The sequence below is a fragment of the Myotis myotis genome, unplaced genomic scaffold, assembly GCF_014108235.1.
Source record: "Myotis myotis isolate mMyoMyo1 unplaced genomic scaffold, mMyoMyo1.p scaffold_m19_p_5, whole genome shotgun sequence".
Classification (NCBI taxonomy): Eukaryota; Metazoa; Chordata; class Mammalia; order Chiroptera; family Vespertilionidae; genus Myotis; species Myotis myotis.
In genome coordinates this window covers 7,097,483-7,117,761 of record NW_023416357.1, presented here as the reverse complement: position 1 = coordinate 7,117,761, position 20,279 = coordinate 7,097,483, and the positions used below count along the sequence as shown (strand labels likewise).

General features: G+C 48.9%; 1 protein-coding gene across 1 annotated transcript in view; it reads right to left on the bottom strand.

The window, feature by feature from the left end:
* EGFLAM (EGF like, fibronectin type III and laminin G domains) overlaps positions 1 to 20,279 on the bottom strand; it is a 132,087-nt gene that overhangs the window by 39,265 nt on the left and 72,543 nt on the right. Inside the window, exons 7-11 of the mRNA XM_036309791.1 lie at positions 17,525 to 17,691; positions 3,598 to 3,713; positions 2,710 to 3,025; positions 1,716 to 1,816; positions 319 to 419 (exon numbers count right to left, since the gene is read on the bottom strand). Coding sequence (XP_036165684.1) covers positions 319 to 419; positions 1,716 to 1,816; positions 2,710 to 3,025; positions 3,598 to 3,713; positions 17,525 to 17,691 — 801 coding nt within the window. The remainder of the gene's footprint in view (positions 1 to 318; positions 420 to 1,715; positions 1,817 to 2,709; positions 3,026 to 3,597; positions 3,714 to 17,524; positions 17,692 to 20,279) is intronic.

Genomic DNA, 20,279 nt, shown 5'->3' with positions numbered 1-20,279 from the left:
AACCCATTCTGGCCCAGCCTGCGTGGCTCAGTGGTTGAGTTTCGACCTATGAACCAGGAGATCATGATTCAATTCCAGGTCAGGGCACATGCCTGGGTTGTGGGCTCGACCCCCAGTGTGGGGCGTGCGGATCCAGCTGGTCAATGATTCTCTCTCATCATTGATGTTTCTATCTCTCTTTCCCTCTCCCTTCCTCTCTGAAATCAATAAAAACATTAAAAAAAAAAACACCATCTGCATTTACTTTTGTCACACTATAAAAATGGAAATATAACATAAGGTGGCACTACAATATCTGTGGGCTTTGGGCGGAGTTACCTGAATTGGAGTGAGCGTCGGATGATGGCCAGGGCCATGAAGTCGCCCCTCTCGTGTTTGCTCTCCCCACAGTAGAGCAGTAAGCCGTCCTCTGCCTCTGCCTGTCAGACGAACAAAAGCCACGGGGACCATGAGCACTGCCTGGTCCATCACGTGCCACCTGGAAACACTCATGAGCCTGAACCCTGAGCGTGCTCCTCTGCGGGCCTACCAAAGGGACAAGCACGTGGAGCCCAGTGACTCCCCAGGTACCTGGTCCCAGCACCCCGACGGCAGTGGTACAAACTGTGTGAGGAATGTCAAGGAGGCGACAAAGGGGAGACTGCCTCGTGTTAGACCTGCTCTTTGCTTGTTCCCTGGACCCACCAGCAGAGCCTCAGGGAAACCGCAGTGAGCCCAGTGCCACGGACAGGCTGCTCTTGTCTCATCAATGCTCTTCTCTCCAGCAGCAGCCTGTGGTTTTCCTTTATTTTGGTTTTTACTTCCCTCCCTCTGAGAAGCATGCAAATCTGCTCCTCCCCTTCTCTCAGGAGGACAGGACAGTGAAAACAGCCCATCTGACAGGCTGGTTTGCTTTCCACCCATGCTGACTCTCCTGGAGTGCGACCCGTCATCTCCTGGACACTCAGCATAGCGACCACGCCCTGGCCGGGTAGCTCAGCTGGCTGGAGCATCGTCCTGATGCACAAGGGTTGCAGGTCCGATCCCCGGTCAGGCACACACAGGAATCAACCAGTGGGTGCATGAATGAGTGGAACAACAAATCGATGGTTCTCTCTCCCCCTCTCCCTTCCTCTCTTTCTAGAGTCAATTAAAAACAACAACAACACATTGTGACCATGACCTCAAAGGGGACTCGTTTCCAGGTCTCCAGACATTTTTGTGTCGTCTGAGATACACAGAAGAACCACTTGAAGCTGAAGTCGCGACTGGATTCTATCTGCAGTTGTTCAGAGCAGAGGGCATCTACTGGCCTCACTCTATGCCAGGGAGGCACATTTCAGCTTTTATCTGTTCCGCTACAGTCGCAGCAACAAGGGCAGACATCTGGGCCCCCTTTAAAAGCGGTTTTGGAATGAGAATGCATTATGCCTTCTGACGTCCTGGCCAGGGAGGAGCCCTGTTATGAGCAACATGGCTGGGACCCAAACCTTCCCTCTGGGCACCCTCAGGCCAGCCACCTGCACAGTTCAATAGCACACGGCACCCACCCCCTCACTGGCGCCCTTGAATGTGTGAATGGGCCCATCATCTCTGCTACCCTGGGAATGGGTTTTAGGACAGGCTCTGTGTCATATTGACCTTTGCTACTTATCTCCCAGGCCCTCCCGCCTCTCCTCCTCCCTCCTGTGATAGGACATCCAATGGACACTCATCAAACAAGGAATCCCTCTTACCCTGAATTCCAGAGTGATCTGAAATGCCTGATGGGAGTTCTTCAGAGGGTCAAAGGTTACATAGGAGTGGCCGAAGAACTGAGGGAACTGTATAGCAACATCTGAAAAGAGGAAAAGACAACACGGAAACAGGCCGTTCCCCCTCTTCTTCTTCAAATGCAAAAATCAACATGCGCATGCGCCACTGCGAGGGGGGGTGGGGGGTCCCTGAGTGAAACCGCCCATCGGCTCAGCCTCACTCACTCTCTTCTCTCTGCTTGTCACACCTGGACTCCGCGCTGCTGGGGACTCTGAGCTCCTGGAGTTCTCAGGGAGAACCTGGCCTTTGGAGACTGTCGCCCGCTTCCCTACACAGGAACGGTGGCTGCCGGATCCCCAGCGCCTGCTCTGCAGCGGTGCATCTGTGTGCTGCATGTGGGTTCCACTAAGCCCTTCCCCAATCTGCATGCACATGTCCGGCGGCACTTTCTTCAGTGGAGCAGTGATGAGAGGAAAGCCCACTCCCCAGAGGCCACCGGGGTGACTTCTTCATTGCACCAAAGGTATTCCCCGTTGGCACACTGAGAGGAGGGCTGCTCTCTAACTAGACGCACGGAGTGGCCTCATGCTTGCCCTGTGTAGCTTATGTAATGACTTATGCAGGGAAGAAGGGGCTTATCTTATGCCCAACTGGCGTGGCTCCGTGGTTGCGCATCGCCCTATCAACCAGGAGGTCACGGTTTGATTCCCGGTCAGGGCACATGCCCGGGTTGCAGGCCCGATCCCCAGTGTGGGGCGTGCAAGAGGCAGCCAATCTATGATTCTATCTCATCATTAATGTTTCTATCTCTCTCTCCCTCTCCCTTCCTCTCTGAAATCAATGGAAATATATTTTTTAAAAAGAGGCTTATCTTAGACAAAGGGTTAGAAGAAACCACAGGTAGACAGCTAACCTGCCCTCTGGTGTCCAGTATGGCCAACCCACCACCGTGTCCTTGCCCCACCAAGGGCCTACCTTCTGAGCAGCTCTCACCACCTTTGCCCAGGTAGCAGTGGCACCGTGAGCGCCCCCAGGTGTAGTCATTGGCACAAAAGCTGTCAACGGGGCAGAGAGTTTCATCGCACGGCTTGTCAAAGAGCCTGGGCATCGCAGGCACGCCATTCTTTCCTTCTCTCTTCAGCGGAGTGGGCTGGGGAGCCACCGGAGCCGGAGGGAGAGAGGCTGGAGTCGGGGGGACAAGCCTCGTAACGGTCTTTGGGTTTGATCTTGGCACAAACTTGGATTCCACCAACACTTTATTCCCTTCTTTGGTAGCAGGAAGTGGTTTAACCTACAGCCAGAAAAGGATTGAGAAGGCACACCAGGAATTAGACAGCCTCATTATGATGGATGCCTAATCCTTGAAAACACGGTCACTTTTGATACCCCAGGATGTAGGCGGGGCAGACAGTCCTGACCCCAGTTATGGCTAAAGAACTTGAGGCTCAAGGACTTTTGGTACCTTGCTTTGTATTAATCAGAAAATCAGCAGTAAAGCTGATATATGGTTGTTTTTTCTTCTTATTATTACAATATCACGAAGATGGAATTGTCAAGGACCTGTTCATTTCCTTATAATACCTAACTGTGTAAAATTTTACATGGTGGGAAATCTCAGTATGTTTTGGCCAGATTGGAAGTCGGCAGGCAGGGCTGCCCACAGAACATCAGCACGGTTGGTATTTAGTTATTACTCATTTATGATCACCTGGAGCCTAATAGTCAGAGGGAATAGATATGTTCAAGGCCCATTTAAGTCAGTTTTATGTAAAATGCTCCATAGCCCATTGGCCAAATTACCTTGTTCAGCAAGAAAAAACACACACAAAACACCTGGGTTTTAATAGCAGAGATTTTTGTTACCTCCTCGAAGGAAATATCCAAATCTAAGTCGTCTTCAAATCCCTCATCATCCTCGCTGACTCCCGTGTTCGTTAGATAATGGGGTCCATAGCGGCCACTTCCCTCCTCCTCGGGGCCTTCGCAGAGAAAAGAAGCCACTGCCGTCAACACACCCTCCACCCCTCGTCCACCCTAATCCAGTCACACGCAGCTGCGCCCAAGACACTGGGATGTGGTGGGCACTCAAAAAACTCAACACTGAAGATGAAGGATCATGACCAAAAAGTACAAAACAGGGTTCATGTCATAAGTAATCAAGACAGTGCCAATCAGACCCAGAAAGAGCTGCCATGTTATACCGACAAGACTGGCAAACATGTAAAAGCTGAGCAACAAAAACATCACCAAGGATGGGATCAGTGGGCACCCATAGTCACTGACGTTAGACATGTACGGCGCTCTGCAAAACACTTGGCAATGTTTTATAGAGTAGAAAATACTGATTCCTTTGGACCCAGCAATCTTACCCTAACTTACAAAACCTGGAAACACGTGTACCGGGAGACATGCAAAACATGTTCATAGCATTAGAATTTGTAACAGAAAACAAGATCTCACATTTGTTATTTATAATATCTCTCAAGAGAGAATAAATGAATTATGGTGTCTCTACAGAGAGGAATACTACGTAGCAGGGGAAATGAATGAATGAGCATTTAATAATGCATCAGCATGGCTTCATCACACATCATTTCATGTTAAAAATACAAGTTGCAATAACAAAACAAACACAAACACAAACACAAAACACATCCAGAGTAATGCCATTTATATAAAAGTCAACAGCAAGCAGACCTTAATATATTATGTAATAAGAATACATAGATATGTAGTTTAAATGATTAAGACAGTGACAAAAAATACCTGTGGAAGGTTAGGAGAAGGATGTGCAGGAGGCATTCCAGGGCCTTCAAGAATGCTCTCTAATATTCTATTCATTAAGACAGGTGTTGGGTACATGTGAGTGTTCATATTAGATTTATATGTTTTATATATGTTTTTCTAAAAAAGTCCCTGACCAAAGTTGCAGGCTCGATCCCCAGTGTGGGGCATGCGGGAGGCAGCCAATCAATGATTCTCTCTCATTATTGATGTTTCTATCTCTCTCTCCCTTTCCCTTCCTCTCTGAAATACATACATACATATGTGTGTATGTGTGTGTGTATTTTACTATGCCAATTGTTTTTCAGACATTGTTTCTGTTACTCCTCATGAAATCCTCTGAAATTGGCATTATTACTCCCATTTTACCATGTGGGGATTTAAACTCAGAAAGATGAAAGAACTTGCTTAGAGGCATAGAAATGGTAGATGGCAAAGCTAGAATTTATCCTTGGAATCTCTTTGATTGCAAATTGTGTCTTCAGACCCCCCGCCCCCCCCGCCCCGTCCCCCTTCAAAAGTCTCAGCACACAAGCTGGTCTACCAGTTGACTCCTGAATAAAGACTTTGCCCAGTGCTCTTCTCCACATTGCCCTCCTGTTCCCTCTTCTACCGCCTTCTGCATAGCCTCCCATTCCTCTAGCTATACACATTCTGTGGAGACACGGGGCATCATCCAAAGATCCAAAGCAAGTGATGGTTTAAAACATCAGACTCTTTTGGAGAAGAAATGGTGACTCCACAAAAGATGGAGCTGCCGAGACCTATAGGACACTCCTCCTCCTCCTCCTGGGTGGGGCTGCCCACACACCGACATTTGCCCCTGAGTGTAAGCTCACACTCAGCTCCCATAGCTTGATGAAACCAATAGACGATTAAGATAGTTACACCTTCTGAACTCCCGGCCTCAGAATATTGCCCTGGTGTTTCCCAACTTGGCTGTGAACCCTTGAGGGCAGACCCATACTTCAGACTGTTGTTATTCCTTCCCATCCTCCACTTAACTAACACATCACGTAGTCACCAACAACCAAGGTCTCCACCCGGCACAGGAGACACTCTTGCAATGCTCCACAGCACGGTGGACCCTGTCTGTCCGTCCTGGCCCAGTGGGACATGCGTGGAGAGGAAGCCTTCCATGGTGAGACTTTGCCCCCAAATCCAAAGACATTCCCTCAAAACTGCGAGCGTTCCCATCCCTTCCCCCTACTCAGTCTAGAAGCTTAGTATTAAAAGAGACATTAGATACCTCCCAGTCACAACTTCTCATTTCAGAGTGAACTGAGGTCACAGAAGGAGAAGTGGTGTCCTGCCCCCTAACCCATCCTAGCAAGTCCTTCTTAAAGGAAAGTCCTTTGAGAAAAGGACCTTGACGTGTGGCTGCAGGTACCAAATGGCACCATGATGAGAATGGAAATGGCTCGATTCTGCTCATCTTGACAAGTAAAATAAAGCACCTATGACTCAGTGGATAAAAGCTGCTCTGTATAGAACGTATCTCCTAGAAACCAGAAGTTGCTTCTCAGTTTGGGGACAGAGAGACTGTGAGATAAGAGTGGGGAAAGGAATATGGAATTACCAAGACTCAGAGTCCAAGACATTTTGACTTTTGTAGCCAGACCTTAGCGATCAGCCACTAGTCCATTGTACAGAGGAGTAAACTGCTGCTCAGGGAGTCCATGGGACTGGCCCAGAGAGGCAGCTCATTGGTGGCAGAGCTGATCTGGAATTCTGGACTCCCGGTGCCGTCCTCAAGGACTCTTTGCAGCATCTCAAACTCCGCATCTCTCACACTAACCCAGGCTCACAGTCATTTTCCAGTTTTGATCGGAAGGAAATGTGCCCAGGGAGGACCAGGTGCAGCATGACCAGGAGACGCCAGGGACCCAGCTCACTGCTGCTGGGTCCTGCCGGGCCCACTGCCTCAGATCTCAGACCCAGCACTGACATGAAGCTTTTACTCACACTATTTCTTAGTGAAGACAGAACGTGCAGCCCAAGCCAGCGATAAAAATTCTCCCAGTAGCCTGGGGCTATTATAATTAAAGGGCATAACTTATTTCTTTTGACTTAGCACTTTGTTAATTAGGAAAAGAGAACATTAAAAGGGAGGCATTTATTTAGAACCAGAACAGTCAAACCACGGACTGAATGCAAAACAAGTTCAAGGGTACTGCGCTATAAGAAAAACGAATGCACAAAATGCAAATTTCTATTCATAAATTAAGGATGGCTTTTATCCTACAAAACCTGTGTTTGTTTGTCTAAAGGCATCGCAACCATTTCAAGTGGCTCCAAACTAATTCTAAAGGGCTCCCAGGGCTCTGAGAGTCTGTGCCCTATCGCCACCTGCTGGGCTACTTGGAAACTGCCGCCATCTGGGGGTGCCTCTTCCTGCCTGCTCCTGAGGAGCATTTGTGGGTCATTCCCTAATGGACCACTGGCTGGTGACCACTGGCCAGAGGTTTCCTTATGTAGCTGATCCTCAGAATCCGTTGGGCTCTGGAATCCCTCATGACTGTGTGATCCAGACGACTGCTGGGGGCAACTTTCCACTGGGCCGGAATGGGCAAGCATTCACATTTGTAAACGTGGTAGACACATGGGGTTAGAGTTAGATGGCAACCCATCTTGTTCCGTCACTGGTCTCTGCTCTCCACGCAGGTGGGAACGAGCAGCTGGAACCACCAAAACGTCCAATAGGAGACCCGAGCTTAAACAATGGGTAGTTTCGTCCTCATAGCAGATGGCTTTTTTCTTCTGGTAAAAAAACAACTCTCAAACGTGTGCTTAACTATGGATAGTACTTATCAAAATACTAAAGGTTAGGCTAGCAGGTAAGAGACGTGGTGTCAAATGCCATCCACATTGCCAATGGCTGTGCACACTAGTCTCTCCATCAATAAAAGCAGAGAGAGGTACCATCCTGACCCACTGTGCCCCGTGGAGATAGCGAAAGGGGGAATAAGAACCTGGACAAGCCAAAGGACAAACCAGGACACTGCCAAGCGGCCCCGCTCTGCGTGCAATAGTGAAACGAGCTAAATGCCCATCGATAAAGAATTAGTAAATAAATGGGGTAGAGCTTTATAATGGAATGCACCATGGTTATTAAAATTAATGTGTTAGACCTGTATTTACTTATATTCAGAGATGTAGATAACATTTTGTTATACAAAAAAGTACACATGTACTATGACCTTATCATTAGATTAGGAACGATTCTGGAAGATTATATATCAAATTGTGAGTAGCGGTTATGCCAGGATGCTGAGATCAGACATAGTTTTTATTTTTTGCACTTTTGTATGTTGTTTGTAGTTTTTTTTCTAATAATAAGTATGGATTACGTTTTCTATATAGAGACCACAAAAAAGCTATTTCTGATTTGGGATAATTAGGACGGCTTCCTTCATTGGGCTCCCTGCTCTTGCCCCTGCCCCTCTGGCGTCCTGTCTTCACAAACCAGTGAGAGGGAATTTGCTGAAACCTGATCAAGCGCCTCCCTCCACCCTTCCACCCATCTTCCCGTCTTCCCATCTCTCTTTGAGTGAGAGCAAAGTCCAGTGGCCCCCTGTGGCCTCCTAGGTCCTAATCAGCCACCACCAACTGTGACCTCATCTCCTTCCACTCTTCTCCCTCGGAGGACCTACCAATCTGGCCACACAGACCTCCCTTCCCCCCCCCCCCCCCCAACAAGGACCGCCCCGGATGCGCCTGCGTCAGGACCCCGGCATCTGCCTGCAATGCTCCTCCCACAAAGGGCTGGCTGGCTGGCTAGGTGGGAAGATAATTGATCCAGGATCTACCCAGAGAGGCCACCCCGTTCTTCTGGCTCAAATGTCACCTTCTCAGGAGGCTTTCTCTGACTGCCCGTCACCTTCCCTGTTCTGTTTTCTCCCTCTGCCATGCTATCTACATGTTTAGATTTATCTGTTCTCTGTCTGTCCACCTGGCTAGAATGTGAGCTCTGTGAGGTCAGGGTTCCTTTTGTCAGTCTTGTTCATGGCTGAATTCTCAGCATCTGAAACAGTGCCTGGCACACAGTAGGCACTAAATATTAGTTTGGAAGGATTGATGGATACGGTGTAAAATATCGTGGGGACTGATTCTTTAGAAAGTGGGAATCCTCCTCACAAGGGAATGGCAGCCTGGGTTCCGCCCAGGACCTGCCCCGGGGTGACCTTGAAAAGGCTGCCGGGTCACTCGGGCCTGCTTCCTCACGGGCTGACCAAGGCAGTCCTTCCCAGCTCTGAGTTCACAAACCCTCAACCAACAGCATGCGACTGTGAGCTCTGACGATGTCCTACGTTCATTGCAATATGCTCAACAGGCAAAGATGAATGAGATAAGGTCTATGCCTAAGTCTATAAGAGTGAAGGACCAAAACATGATTCATGGTTTTGGAACTCACATAAAAGGCACCATTCTCTTACTATAGGAGATGATACTATTGCCGATGCCCCCAGAGCCACCTCCTCTTCTCCACTCCATCCTGGGCCTCCGGAGACTGACCTATCTGGCTCCCACTGTGCTCTGCCCATCGGGAAGCCCCTACAGGAGGGTGGAGGAGGGAGGAAAATGAGTCAGAGCAACCTCCATCCTAAGAGATTGTCACTGGACACGTGTCCGAAAGTCACAGCCCTTGCCCGATGGCCCTCCCTGTCTGTCTCCAGAAGCTGGTAATTGCTTCCTCTTGACTTCCTGGCGTCTGTCAGATCTTGTGCAAATAGTCCCTTCGCTAAACTCATTTCAAATGACCCAACTGCGCGTGCCTCTGTTTCCTGCCAGGAGCCTGGTGGCACCTGAGATCATTGGGAAAGCCGTCTCTTCTCCCAGGGTTGTCTCTGACCTGGATATGTTTGTACCTATTTGTTCCACGTTTGGCTGCATAATTGGATGAGATCCAGCTGACCTGGCCAGCAGGCCTGTGTCCCTCCTGTGCGTCTCTCACTGTGTCCTCCCATATGTCTGTCACTGTGCGCCCCACCCCCACCCCGGACGTCTCTCGCTGTGTTGGGCTGATTCCCTATAACTTCTCTGAGCTAACCCAGGACTGTGGCCCATCTGAGAGCCTAAGTGATCCAGGAGCTGAGATGCTAAGACAACATCCGAATGGAGGATTGTGGAAAAGCAAGAAGTGCCCCCACGGGAAGGGCAGTAACGATTAACCATGGAACGAGGAGTCCAAGAGAAAGAGAACAAAATGGGTAACAAGAAAATGGACGGAAACAAAGGAAAAATCGTTAACACTTGTGTGAACTCACGTCAGCGTATTAATGTGCACAGATCCATTGAGACAGGGAGGAGTAAGCATGCGGCCCAGCCGGCGGCTGCTGGCTGCGGCGGGTTGATTGACAGGGGCTGCGGCTGACCCCGAGCACCGCGAGCGCCTTTTGTTTGGGAAATTATATTTGCTTCCCATTTGCCTTAGTCTCTCTCCCCTAACTAGCCAGAGGGGGTAAGATCTCGGTGTACCGATTCTAAGTAACTGCCTGGTGACGGAAGACGTAGAAGGCCTCAGAGGAGCAAGAAACAGGTAGCCGGCGTTTAAACAGCAAGTGAATCATTTCCTTCAGAGCCAATAAAGTGTGGGAACAGGCTGTCACCCAGATTTACACGCGTGGAGGCTGCAGCACGTGCAGAATCGAGGGCTGTGAGCGCGCCCGGATGCAAAGTCAGACCCCAAGTTATGTCTGCGTCGAGCTGCACACTTAGAATGCAGACTGCCGAGGCGCTGAGCAAAACAAACGACTTGTTCTTCCTCCGTCTCCTCGTTCGTCTCACCTTCCGAAGATTTACCAATCCACGAGCTCGCCGATTTATGGGCCTACTTATTCCCAGCTCCCGGAGCAATGCCGAGGAAGCAAGCCCTCCCTCCGCTCCTCTCCCGGCCGCAAGAGCAGCACAGGCCTGCCTGAAAACCCTTGGCTCGCAGGCTCTCCAGGTCTGATACTTGTGTGAGAACATGCGTGTGAATTGCAGGGATACCTTTCAAGGTGACAATTTCATTCATATGCACGAACTGATTCCTTCCAAGTTTGGCAAAATTGCTGCCCATAAGAGGATTCCCCGCATTTCCTGGAGACCCTCCTGAGTTCAGCTAACGACGCCCCAGAGGCCAAATCTGACTGCCACCTGCTTTGTACTGTTGAAAGGTCACGACCCAAGATGCAGCCGCTCCTGCCGGGCGCCACCCCAGCAAACGCACACTCAGGGTCCCTGCAGATGCTCCGCTGGACCAGAGCCACCGGCTGTGTGCCAGCCAATCCGCAAACGCCAAGCCAGCTCAGCAATGCACGACTTCCCCCTTCCTTAGCCACTTCCTGTTCTCCCCTCTTGTTCTTCATCCTGTAAGCTCCCTGCTTCTGCCCAGCTTCCTTCCAGTTCTAGGGACCTTTGAGAATGGAGACTGTCTGCTCCAGGCATGTGGGATAAACTTGGCTTTTATCACCTAAACTTGAGGCCTGGGTGCACAAAATTCTTGCACTTGGGGGGAGGTCTCCCATGGGGAGTGGGCCTAAGCCATCAGTTGGACATCCTTAGCGCTGCTGTGGAGGCAGGAGAGGCTTCCACCACCTCCGCTGGTGCGCTAGCCAGTAGTGAGCCTGGCTCAGGGCTTCTGGCTGGGCAGTGCTCCCCCTGTGGGAAAGCACTGCCCATCAGGGGGCAGCTTTTGCATTGAGCATCTGCCCCCTGGTGGTCAGTGCACATCATAGTGACTGGTCATTCTGGCATTCAGTCTATCTGCATATTAGCCCTTTATTATATAGGATTGTCTTCTTTAATCATTTAACAATGCAGGAGTCAAAAATATAGTTTTCACATTCTTAAATGGTTGAAAAAAGGGTTTAAAAAGATAAAATCTTTTGTAACACATGAAAACCATATGAAATATACATCTCAGTGTCCACTGATAAAGTTTTATTGGAACATGGGCACACACATTATTTATCGTCTGTGGCGGCTTCCATGCAGAGGTGCCTGAAAATCCCAACAGAGTCACTATCGCGCCCTCCTCAGAAAAATGTGCTGCCCCTCGTCTAAGTGAATGGTTCTTTGTGGGAGGTTAAAAATAAAAAGCAAACACACACATTAAAACAGCGGTACAGCACTAACTCGGGTTTTCCTCCCCCACCCCCTTTCTGGCTGATCCAGGATGTGCTTGCATAATGAGTTATAAAATTTTATTGTGCCTTGCAATTTGGATCCTCTGATGTCTTTTAAATCTGCAACCTTCTTTTTCCTTTTTAAGAAAAAAATATGATTTTATTGATTTCAGAGAGAGGAAAAGGGAGGGAGAGAGAGATAGAAACATCAATGATGCGAGAGAATCATCGACCAGCTGCCTCCTGCACGCCCCCTACTGGGGATTGAGCCCAAAACCCAGGCATGTGCCCTGATCTGGAATCGAACCATGACCTCCTGGTTCATAGGTCGACACTCAACCACTGAGCCACACCAGTCTGACCAAATGTGCAGCTTTCTGATACTAACCAACCACCTAAAACCCAGTCCCTCTCTGATTGCTTCCTACCCCCTCCTCACCCCAGAGCCTGCCACCACCTTCTGTCCCCACTTCCTCCCCCTCTGCTCACTGCTGCAGCCAATTCAGAAGCTCTCATTCGTCACCAGGAGAGAGGACAGCTACTCTGTGGCTACTTAGTGACAACATCTACCCAGGAACCCGAGCAAACGGAGCTGGTCTCTGGGGAGATGTTAAGGCAATTACAAACAAGGGCCCAAAGCTCACAGCAGGACTGGGTAAATGCCAGATTCACACATGGACACTTGTGGGACACAGGATATAAACAGACACACAACCAGCAACCCCTGAAGAATGATGTCTGAGTAAGGAAGGTAGAGAGAAGAAAAGTGGGGTGAGGGTGGGGACGGGGAGGGCGCGGGGGTACATTGTGGAGTCAGGGTTAGTGTAGAAATTTGATTGCTTTGTCTCAGCTCAGTAGAAGAAGGAGTTTCTGAAACTGTTAAAGAAATTGGATTGTGGGGTGAATAGAGCAAACACCAAACAAACCAAGCATCTCTGAGGCTCTGAGACCATAATCAGACCTATTAGGACTAGAGGGGAAATTTAGTGTAGAAATGATAAAGCTTATTTTAATGGTCAAGACATAGCATGGGAGCAAAACAAGGGCTTGGTTAGAAAGTGTCTCTCTTCCTCACTTACACTCTTGATCGCCGGGGTTTCTCTCAAACCTCTTTGCCACCTTTATTGCCTTGAACTTTAGTCCCCAGGGATTCGCTTTCTCCTGTCCGTCCTTCTGTCCTCCCTCCCTCCTTTATTTACTTTGTTTTTATTGGTGTCACTTTACAATTCTGGGAGTTCGACTTTGCTTATAAACTTTGCCTTTGGTGCAACCCAAAGGTTTCTAGACCAGCTTTCTCCTCCCATCTCCTCTGAATTCCCCAGACAGTAGCAGCGGAAAGTTATCCGGCCCCTGAAAGGAGCCCCTGTGTTAAGTCACATTCAGCCGTTCATGTACCCAATCAATATTTATTGAGCTCCTGCTTTGTCCAGGGTGTTGGGAACACAACCTTGAACAAGGCATTCCAACTCCAGTTGGAGCTTATACGGGAGGGTCGATACAGATAATAAATAGTTTCAGGCAGTGAAAGGGCTACCGAGTAGGTCAAGCAGGAAATGGGGCTGGGGTAACAGTGAGAGGGAAGCCTGCCTGAGGGGTGGTCATGGGAGGATCTGGGGAGAGCGAGTTCCAGCAGAGAAAACAGGGTGCAAACGCCCCCAGGTGGGGAAGAGAAAAGTGACTTTTGATAGGAAGAAAAGAACACCTCCCACTGGGCACTGCCCCTGCGGGCACCGATTTTCCTTCTCTCTGACTGTATCGTGAGCATAGAACACAAGAGTTTAAGTGGTTTAGGGAGCCAGGATGAGATAACCTTTCAGGGAAGGTTGTTATGATCCTAAAGCAGGTCACACATGTGAGTTGTTTTTCATTACATTTCATGTGTCTTTGGTAAAAATAAAACGCTTTCTGACTTCTGCCCTTTCTATTATTTATAGTTCACATTTGTATTACTCGTTCCATCCTTCTTGGCTCCCAGAGAATAAGTGGCTGCCTGGTGGGGCAAACACATGTCCTACCAAGCCACGCGTGGACCCATGTCGGTGAGGTTCCACAGGGCCCTCTGTTCTGATCGGCTAACCTATAAAATCAATCATGGGGATAAAAGAATGCCATGAAACACTGAGGCAAATTATAATGTTGTTGATATTTCTGAAAAAATCGAGCAGGATAGGGTGAGGGACCAGACCGTGACCTTGGCCTTTGTGTTTCCTAACAGAATGGATGCTAGGAGGACAGTCTCCAGTACAAGGATGGACGCAAACACAGGTAGCATCATTACTGGTCAAGGTCAGTGAAATGCTCCATTTCTCATTTGAAAACACGGACACTAAAACATCCTAGGATCTTCGTCCTTGTACAGTGACTTTGTGGAGCTAAGATGGGGATGCTGGGGATGCCTAGCAACACTCCAGTGAAGCCTTCAAAACCCTCCTCCCTCCTCACTGGGCTGAGCGCTAATGGAGGAAAACACTGGCCCTGGCTTTCGGTAACTACTGACACAAAAGCAACTGAGCTCTACCAGCGGTCCCATTGAGCAATTAAGCTGCTAATAGGGTCTGGCATTAATGGGTCCCGGGAAGTCAATGCTTGTTAGTAAGAGAGCGGAAGTGCTATTTTTCCTTTGGAAGGAGGAGGGCGTAGGCTAAAAATAGGCAAGAGAAGTCCAGTGATTGGCTGCGTCCAGGGTGGGATCTAAGGTTCCCATCGGGCACTCTGCCTCAGTAGTCAACCTGAACATTCTGTACTGAAGTTCACTGTTTAGGGAGCAAAATGGGCATCACAGCAAAAAAAACAACCAGGTATGAAGGACCCTGAGGTGGGGAGGAAGAGGAGCAGTGAGTGGGAAACCCAACAGGTAGAAATACTGTTCTCACAAATTCCTTCAAGGCCACGTTCAAACGATTTACCACTGGTTGGACTGTATCTAACCAATCAGAAGAGCTGCTGGCTGCAAGGCTGTAATATCCCGGGGCTATACCGATGAATACTGGGTGAATTCAAGCTGGTATGGATGTACAGTATACCTCACATGTTTTTAAAATATTTTTTAATTAATTTGACAGAGAGAGAGAATCATTGATGTGAGAGAAACATCAATTGGCTGCCTCCTGCATGTTCCCTAGTTGGGACAGAGCCTGCAACCCCAGCATGTGCCCTGACCAGGAATCAAACCAGCAACCCTTTGGTGCACAGGACGTTGCCAAACCAACTGAGCCACACTAGCCAGGGCTACCTCACAAGTTTTCAATGAAAAAGAAATCTTTTAGGTTTGTCCTGTGCTGCCAGAACTTCCTCAGTCCATTTTGTTTAATTGTTGACCTTACCATCCTCATGCTATTGGCATTAGAAGAATAAGAACCACCTTTAATTTGAATCTCACTCAGGGAAGTGGCTTTGCAGGCAGCCAAACCCTAGTTCAAATCCTGCTTTGTAATTTTTATTCTTGGCAAAATCCACAACCCTTCAAAAACTCCATGTGTAAAAACCTATGGGAAGGGACACCATTCCGCCAGCACAAGGTTGTTTGTGAGGATTAGTATGGGGTTTGCCGGCTAACGTGCTCAGTGTGGTGTCTGGCTCACGGGAGACTCTCACAGCGGTAGCTCTGATATCTGGAATCTATTGTGATCCAAATAAGTGCTCCTCAGTAATTAGATTTTATATATTGGAAAATGGGTTTGGGAAACAAAATAACAGTCTAAACGAAAAGCAAATAAGCAGTGTGAATGTGCCGGAACCACAGGGGTCTCTAAAACATTGGAAGGGATCAGGAGAAAAAAACACAACTGAAATACGAATTACAGTACATTCTTAGTGTCCGTGATTAGGCCATCTAAGAAATTCTATTTCTGTTTTCTTGATGTGAGTCACTGTATATATGTAAAAGCCGTTAAATTATATTTATTTAAGACTATTTCATGATTGAGAGTTTTCACTGAGGCAGCACCTCCCCTGTGCACAGTTACTTTGAAATGATAACATTTTACTTCACACAGGAGACCAATTGTAATGAAACGTTACGTATCTGTTGGGGTGGTGAACACACAATACCATATACAGATGATGTATTGTAGAACTGTACACTAGAAACCTGTATAATTTTAACCAGTGTCACCCCAATAAATTCAATAAAAAACCACTACACATCTGTAAAGTTCTTTCATATACCTTATCCTACTTAATACACAAAACTAGGATCCACCAAGGGGGCAATGATTATCAGGAACTCCAAGACCAGAACCATGCTTCAGTTTAATAAGAGAAAGATTGAGGGATGCCCTAACCCACATCCCCTCCCCGACTCCGATGTCCACACCCACATCCAGGGCCATCTCATCCTTCTCGTGTCTGTCTCTGTGGAGAAGGAGACACTAGGGACAGAAGGAAGAAGGTGAGTGTGGGTCAGCTCACAGCATGGGAGCAGAGTGGGGTGAGCACACAGTGTGACTGCCTAGCTTGTCGTAAAGACAAACTACACAAAGACAAACTACATGTTCAAAGTACAGTCAGATAGATCTAAGGCTGAGGCTTGTCAGGCCCCTGTTACCCCAATTTTGGGCCAGGCAGCACAAAGTTTAACCAAAGAGTATAGCACAGATGTCAGCCAGCAGGAGTGGAAGGAGGCCCTCCTTGGGTTGGAGATAGAATCGTTGACATTTCTAGGAAGAAGGTGCTTCATTCCTGGCCATACGCCTGGGGAATTTTAGCTCCTAAACTCTAAAGAGGAAGAGGAGTCTAGCAGTTATTGGGTGATCATCGTTATTGTGTATGTAGGGGTGTGTGTCCTCATCACATCTCCAAATCCCCCAACAGTTCATTTTGAAGGAAGAAGCCTGACACCCAAGGTTAGGCTAAGGGCTGTTCTCAGAAGAGCCCACATCCCTAGGACTTGGTGACTCTCCACCTCTGATAAGAGCCGTGACCTTGGGAGTCAGCTGTGTGGGTGTCCTGTGAGGAGAGGGGAGGAGTTTATTCAGATGCACTAACCAATAGAACTAAGGCTCTGCACCGGCCAATGGAAAGCCAACGGACAGTGTGGGGCAGGCTGCCTTCCTGGGGACAGGGGACTGAGGGGGACAGCAGGGCTCTTCAGACAGAAACCTGAAGGAATTTACTGGCAAAACTGAAAAGATGACAGTCTTCAAAGTTTCAGTTCTCAGACCTCCCCACTACACAGGGTCCCAGCTGTAGGTACATGTGTCCCCACTTTCAAAAGACAAAGATTTCTAAGCAGGGATTGGCAAGGAGGGCTAAGTCATTGAAGTGGCTCCTGAATCCATCATGGGGGAGCTCCTTAAACTATAGACTGTGTAATAAGAGTTTAATCTAACATTTTGAAAAAACACCCAGCAGATCTGCTAGATACCAAGCCCCGCCCAGCAGATCTGCCCATCGCCCAGCGCCCCCAGCCCGGAGAGGCGCTGGGACCCACAGGATCGTCTGCCATCTGTGCCCGTAGGTGTCAGCACCCCAGCGACCCCTCTGGTTCTCCCTGACCGTCCTCCGAGGGCCTGGCTTACCTGGCGGCCTTGATTTGCAAGCGAGCACTGGCCCCGAAGAGTCTGGGAGCGTTATTTTAAACCCTGTGATTTTAAAATGAACCCATTATCTCAAAGGATAAAAAGTGTGGGGAGGCCGTGGCATGCGCTCTGTTCCTGCGGTCGTGAAAGAAAGCTGACCTCACACTCCCCAAGGACGGTGCAAAAATAAACCCTCCGCTGACCCCGTGTCCATAGCAACAGCCTGAGTCCCTGCAGAAAGGGCTTCCAAGGGGCTGGGAAACGGTCGCAGGAAAGGCCGAGGGAGGCCAGGCCCTGGCTGCCCTTCCGCAGGGCACTTAGTAGGTCCTCAGGAGGCGACCTTAGCCCCGCGCGTCCTTCCCAGGGCCCGGTACTCACGGGAGGTCCGGACGGTGTGGCTGGGCGGGCTGCGCGGGCTGCGGCCGTGGGGATTCATGGCTCTCACCGCAAACTGGTAGAGCGTGTCCGGATCGAGGCCCTTGATAACCATGGAGTCCATCTGGATCCGCTCTTGGATGAAGGACCAACTGCTGTCGAAATCTGGCCTTGATGGAGGAAAGAACAAGATGAGCAAGAAGCGCGGTCAGCCCCCCTGACACACCCCCCACCCCCCACCCCGCCTCCCCCGCGGAGGAAAGGCGCTGCGCCATGCACAACGACCGCTGGCGTTGAACTCTGCGAGCAACTCTGCAAGCAACGCTGGTGCAAACGAGAGGGGACGGTCCCTATCTGAGACCCACTTGGTTTTCAATCATAGGCCGTCGTTTCTAAGTCCCTGACAATAAAAGCAGGCAGGTCCTTTTCAGGGCTGGTGTTTAAACGCCATGTAAGGAGCAGCCTGTACGGAGCAGCCGCCTTTCCTCGCAGGCCTTGGCCGTGCAAACATCCCCCGCGGCGATCGTTTCCAGGCTCTGTCCTGCAGATGTTTCCTAGACCAGCTTCCCCTGACAGCCCCATTCCCGGAGGTCAGGGGAGCTCAGATTCCGCGGGCTCACAGTCTGTTCACAAAATAAACAAATAAACGTTTTATGGGGTGACTGACTTGTAGGAATCGCCACGGGAAAACCAGGCAGATTCTGTTCGTGGCCAGTCTTCCTACTCTGAGTCAAACTGCAGAACTGCTCCCAGGTGCAGAGAGCGCGCAGACCCTCACTCAGAGCGGCCACTGGGGAGGCAGCACCCACTGGGGAGGCAGCACCCACTGGGGAGGCAGCACCCAGAGGGTGACAGTACAAGCAAAGCTGCACGGAGCCGCTCAAATCCTGCCAGCTGCCCTTTCACGTCTTTAAGTCTCTCTTTCCTCATCTGTAAAATGGGGCAATAGGAGTACTTCTCTAAGAGGGCTGTGGTAAAGATGAGATAAAATCTGTATCCTCAGCAGGGTGCCTGGTCCCATTGTTAACTCTCAGCACCTGTTAGCCATTATCTAAGGGACCTGCACACATCACAGGGGTCGACCAGCATCTGGCTGGTCGGCACTTGAAATGGGGCTACGTATTGTGAGGGTAAAACGTACACTGTATTTTTAAATGAAGAAAAGAATGTACAGTATCTCATTGATTACATACTGAAATGACATTTTGGGTGTACTGGGTTAAAATATGTTATTAAAATTAACTTCATGTATTTCTTATTACCTTTATAATGCCACTATTAGAAAACTTCAACTTCCATACCGCTCACACTGCATTTCTACCAGACTGTGCTGCTCTGTGCGGACTTCCCAGCTGGTGGGAGAACAGAGCATTCTGGGTAATAAGAGCTGCAAGATGACACTTGGGAAGGACTGTGGGTGACAGGAGGACAGTGAGGGTGGCCTAGCTGGAGTGGAGGTTCTGTGTTAATAGCTAATAATAGTCACCATTTATCAAGTTCTTAGGAAGTACAGTATTCCCCCAGTGGGTACCTGAAACCATAGATAGTACTCAACCCTGGATATACTGTTTTCTCCTCTACGTACATACCTCTGATAAAGCTTAATTTATAAATTAGGCACATTTGAACAAGAATAACGAATAATAAAATAGAACAATTATAACAATATATGTGCAATAAAACTTATGTAAATGTGGTTTCTCTCTCTCAAATGTCTTGTACTCACCTTCTCATTTAAAGGAAACACTGTATGGCTTTGCTCTGGCATATCCCAACTGCCAGCATCACTGCTTTTGCTCGTTGGAGACATTTGTAAGTAAAATAAGGCTGACTTAACGACAAGCACTGCCCTTCTCACCCGTCTCAACAGTTGATCTGATAACCAAGATGGCTCCTAAATGACTAGCCGGCAGGTAGCATAGGGAGCGTGCAGACACTGGACAAAGGGGTGAATAGCATCCCCAACGGAACGGAGTGGGACAGTGGGAGACTTCATCACGCTACTCAGAACAATGTGCAATTTTAAATGTATGAAATGTCTAGTTCTGAAATCTTCAGTGTGATATTCTTGGGTCCTGGTTGACCACCGGTAACAGAAACCGCAGAGAGGAAAACCATGAGTAAGGGGACACTATCGGACGAAGCATGGTTCCAACTTAATTCATTTATTTCCCCAAACTACCCTATGCAGCACGTAATAACATTAAACACCCTCCCCCATTTTACAGGGGAAACTAAGGCATTAACAGGTGCGTCACTTGCCAGAGGTCACAGCGGATGAATGGTGAGGCCGACTTGGGTTGATGGGGGAGAGTTAGACTAAGAAGACCCTTGGTACTGGATGAAGACCTGGGGGGACAGTGGCTGGGGGCTAGTCTCCGCCCTTTAGCTTGCTGCCTGGCCACCTCTCCGGTGCTCTGTCGTTACACACCTCTGCTCACAGGTGTTTAGAAGAAGGCAGGAAGCAAAATAGACGGATGTTTGTCCTTTACGAACGTATTGGGCATGGAAATAGAGACTCATTTTGCTGAAAGAGATGCTCAGATGATACATAGATTTCTCTAACAAGGTGAAATGGAGCCCTTAGGCCCAGGAAAAGAAGCCTCCTCAGGCTCACTGTGCAGAGTGGTTTGTTGTGGGAAGCCAGCCGTTGTCTTCACTAGCAGAGAAGCATAAACAAGGAGCCGGAACGCTGGTGAACCTTGAGCCCTTGGCAAGGGCCAGAGCTATGCACCGATTGTTTAGTCCAGACAATGGG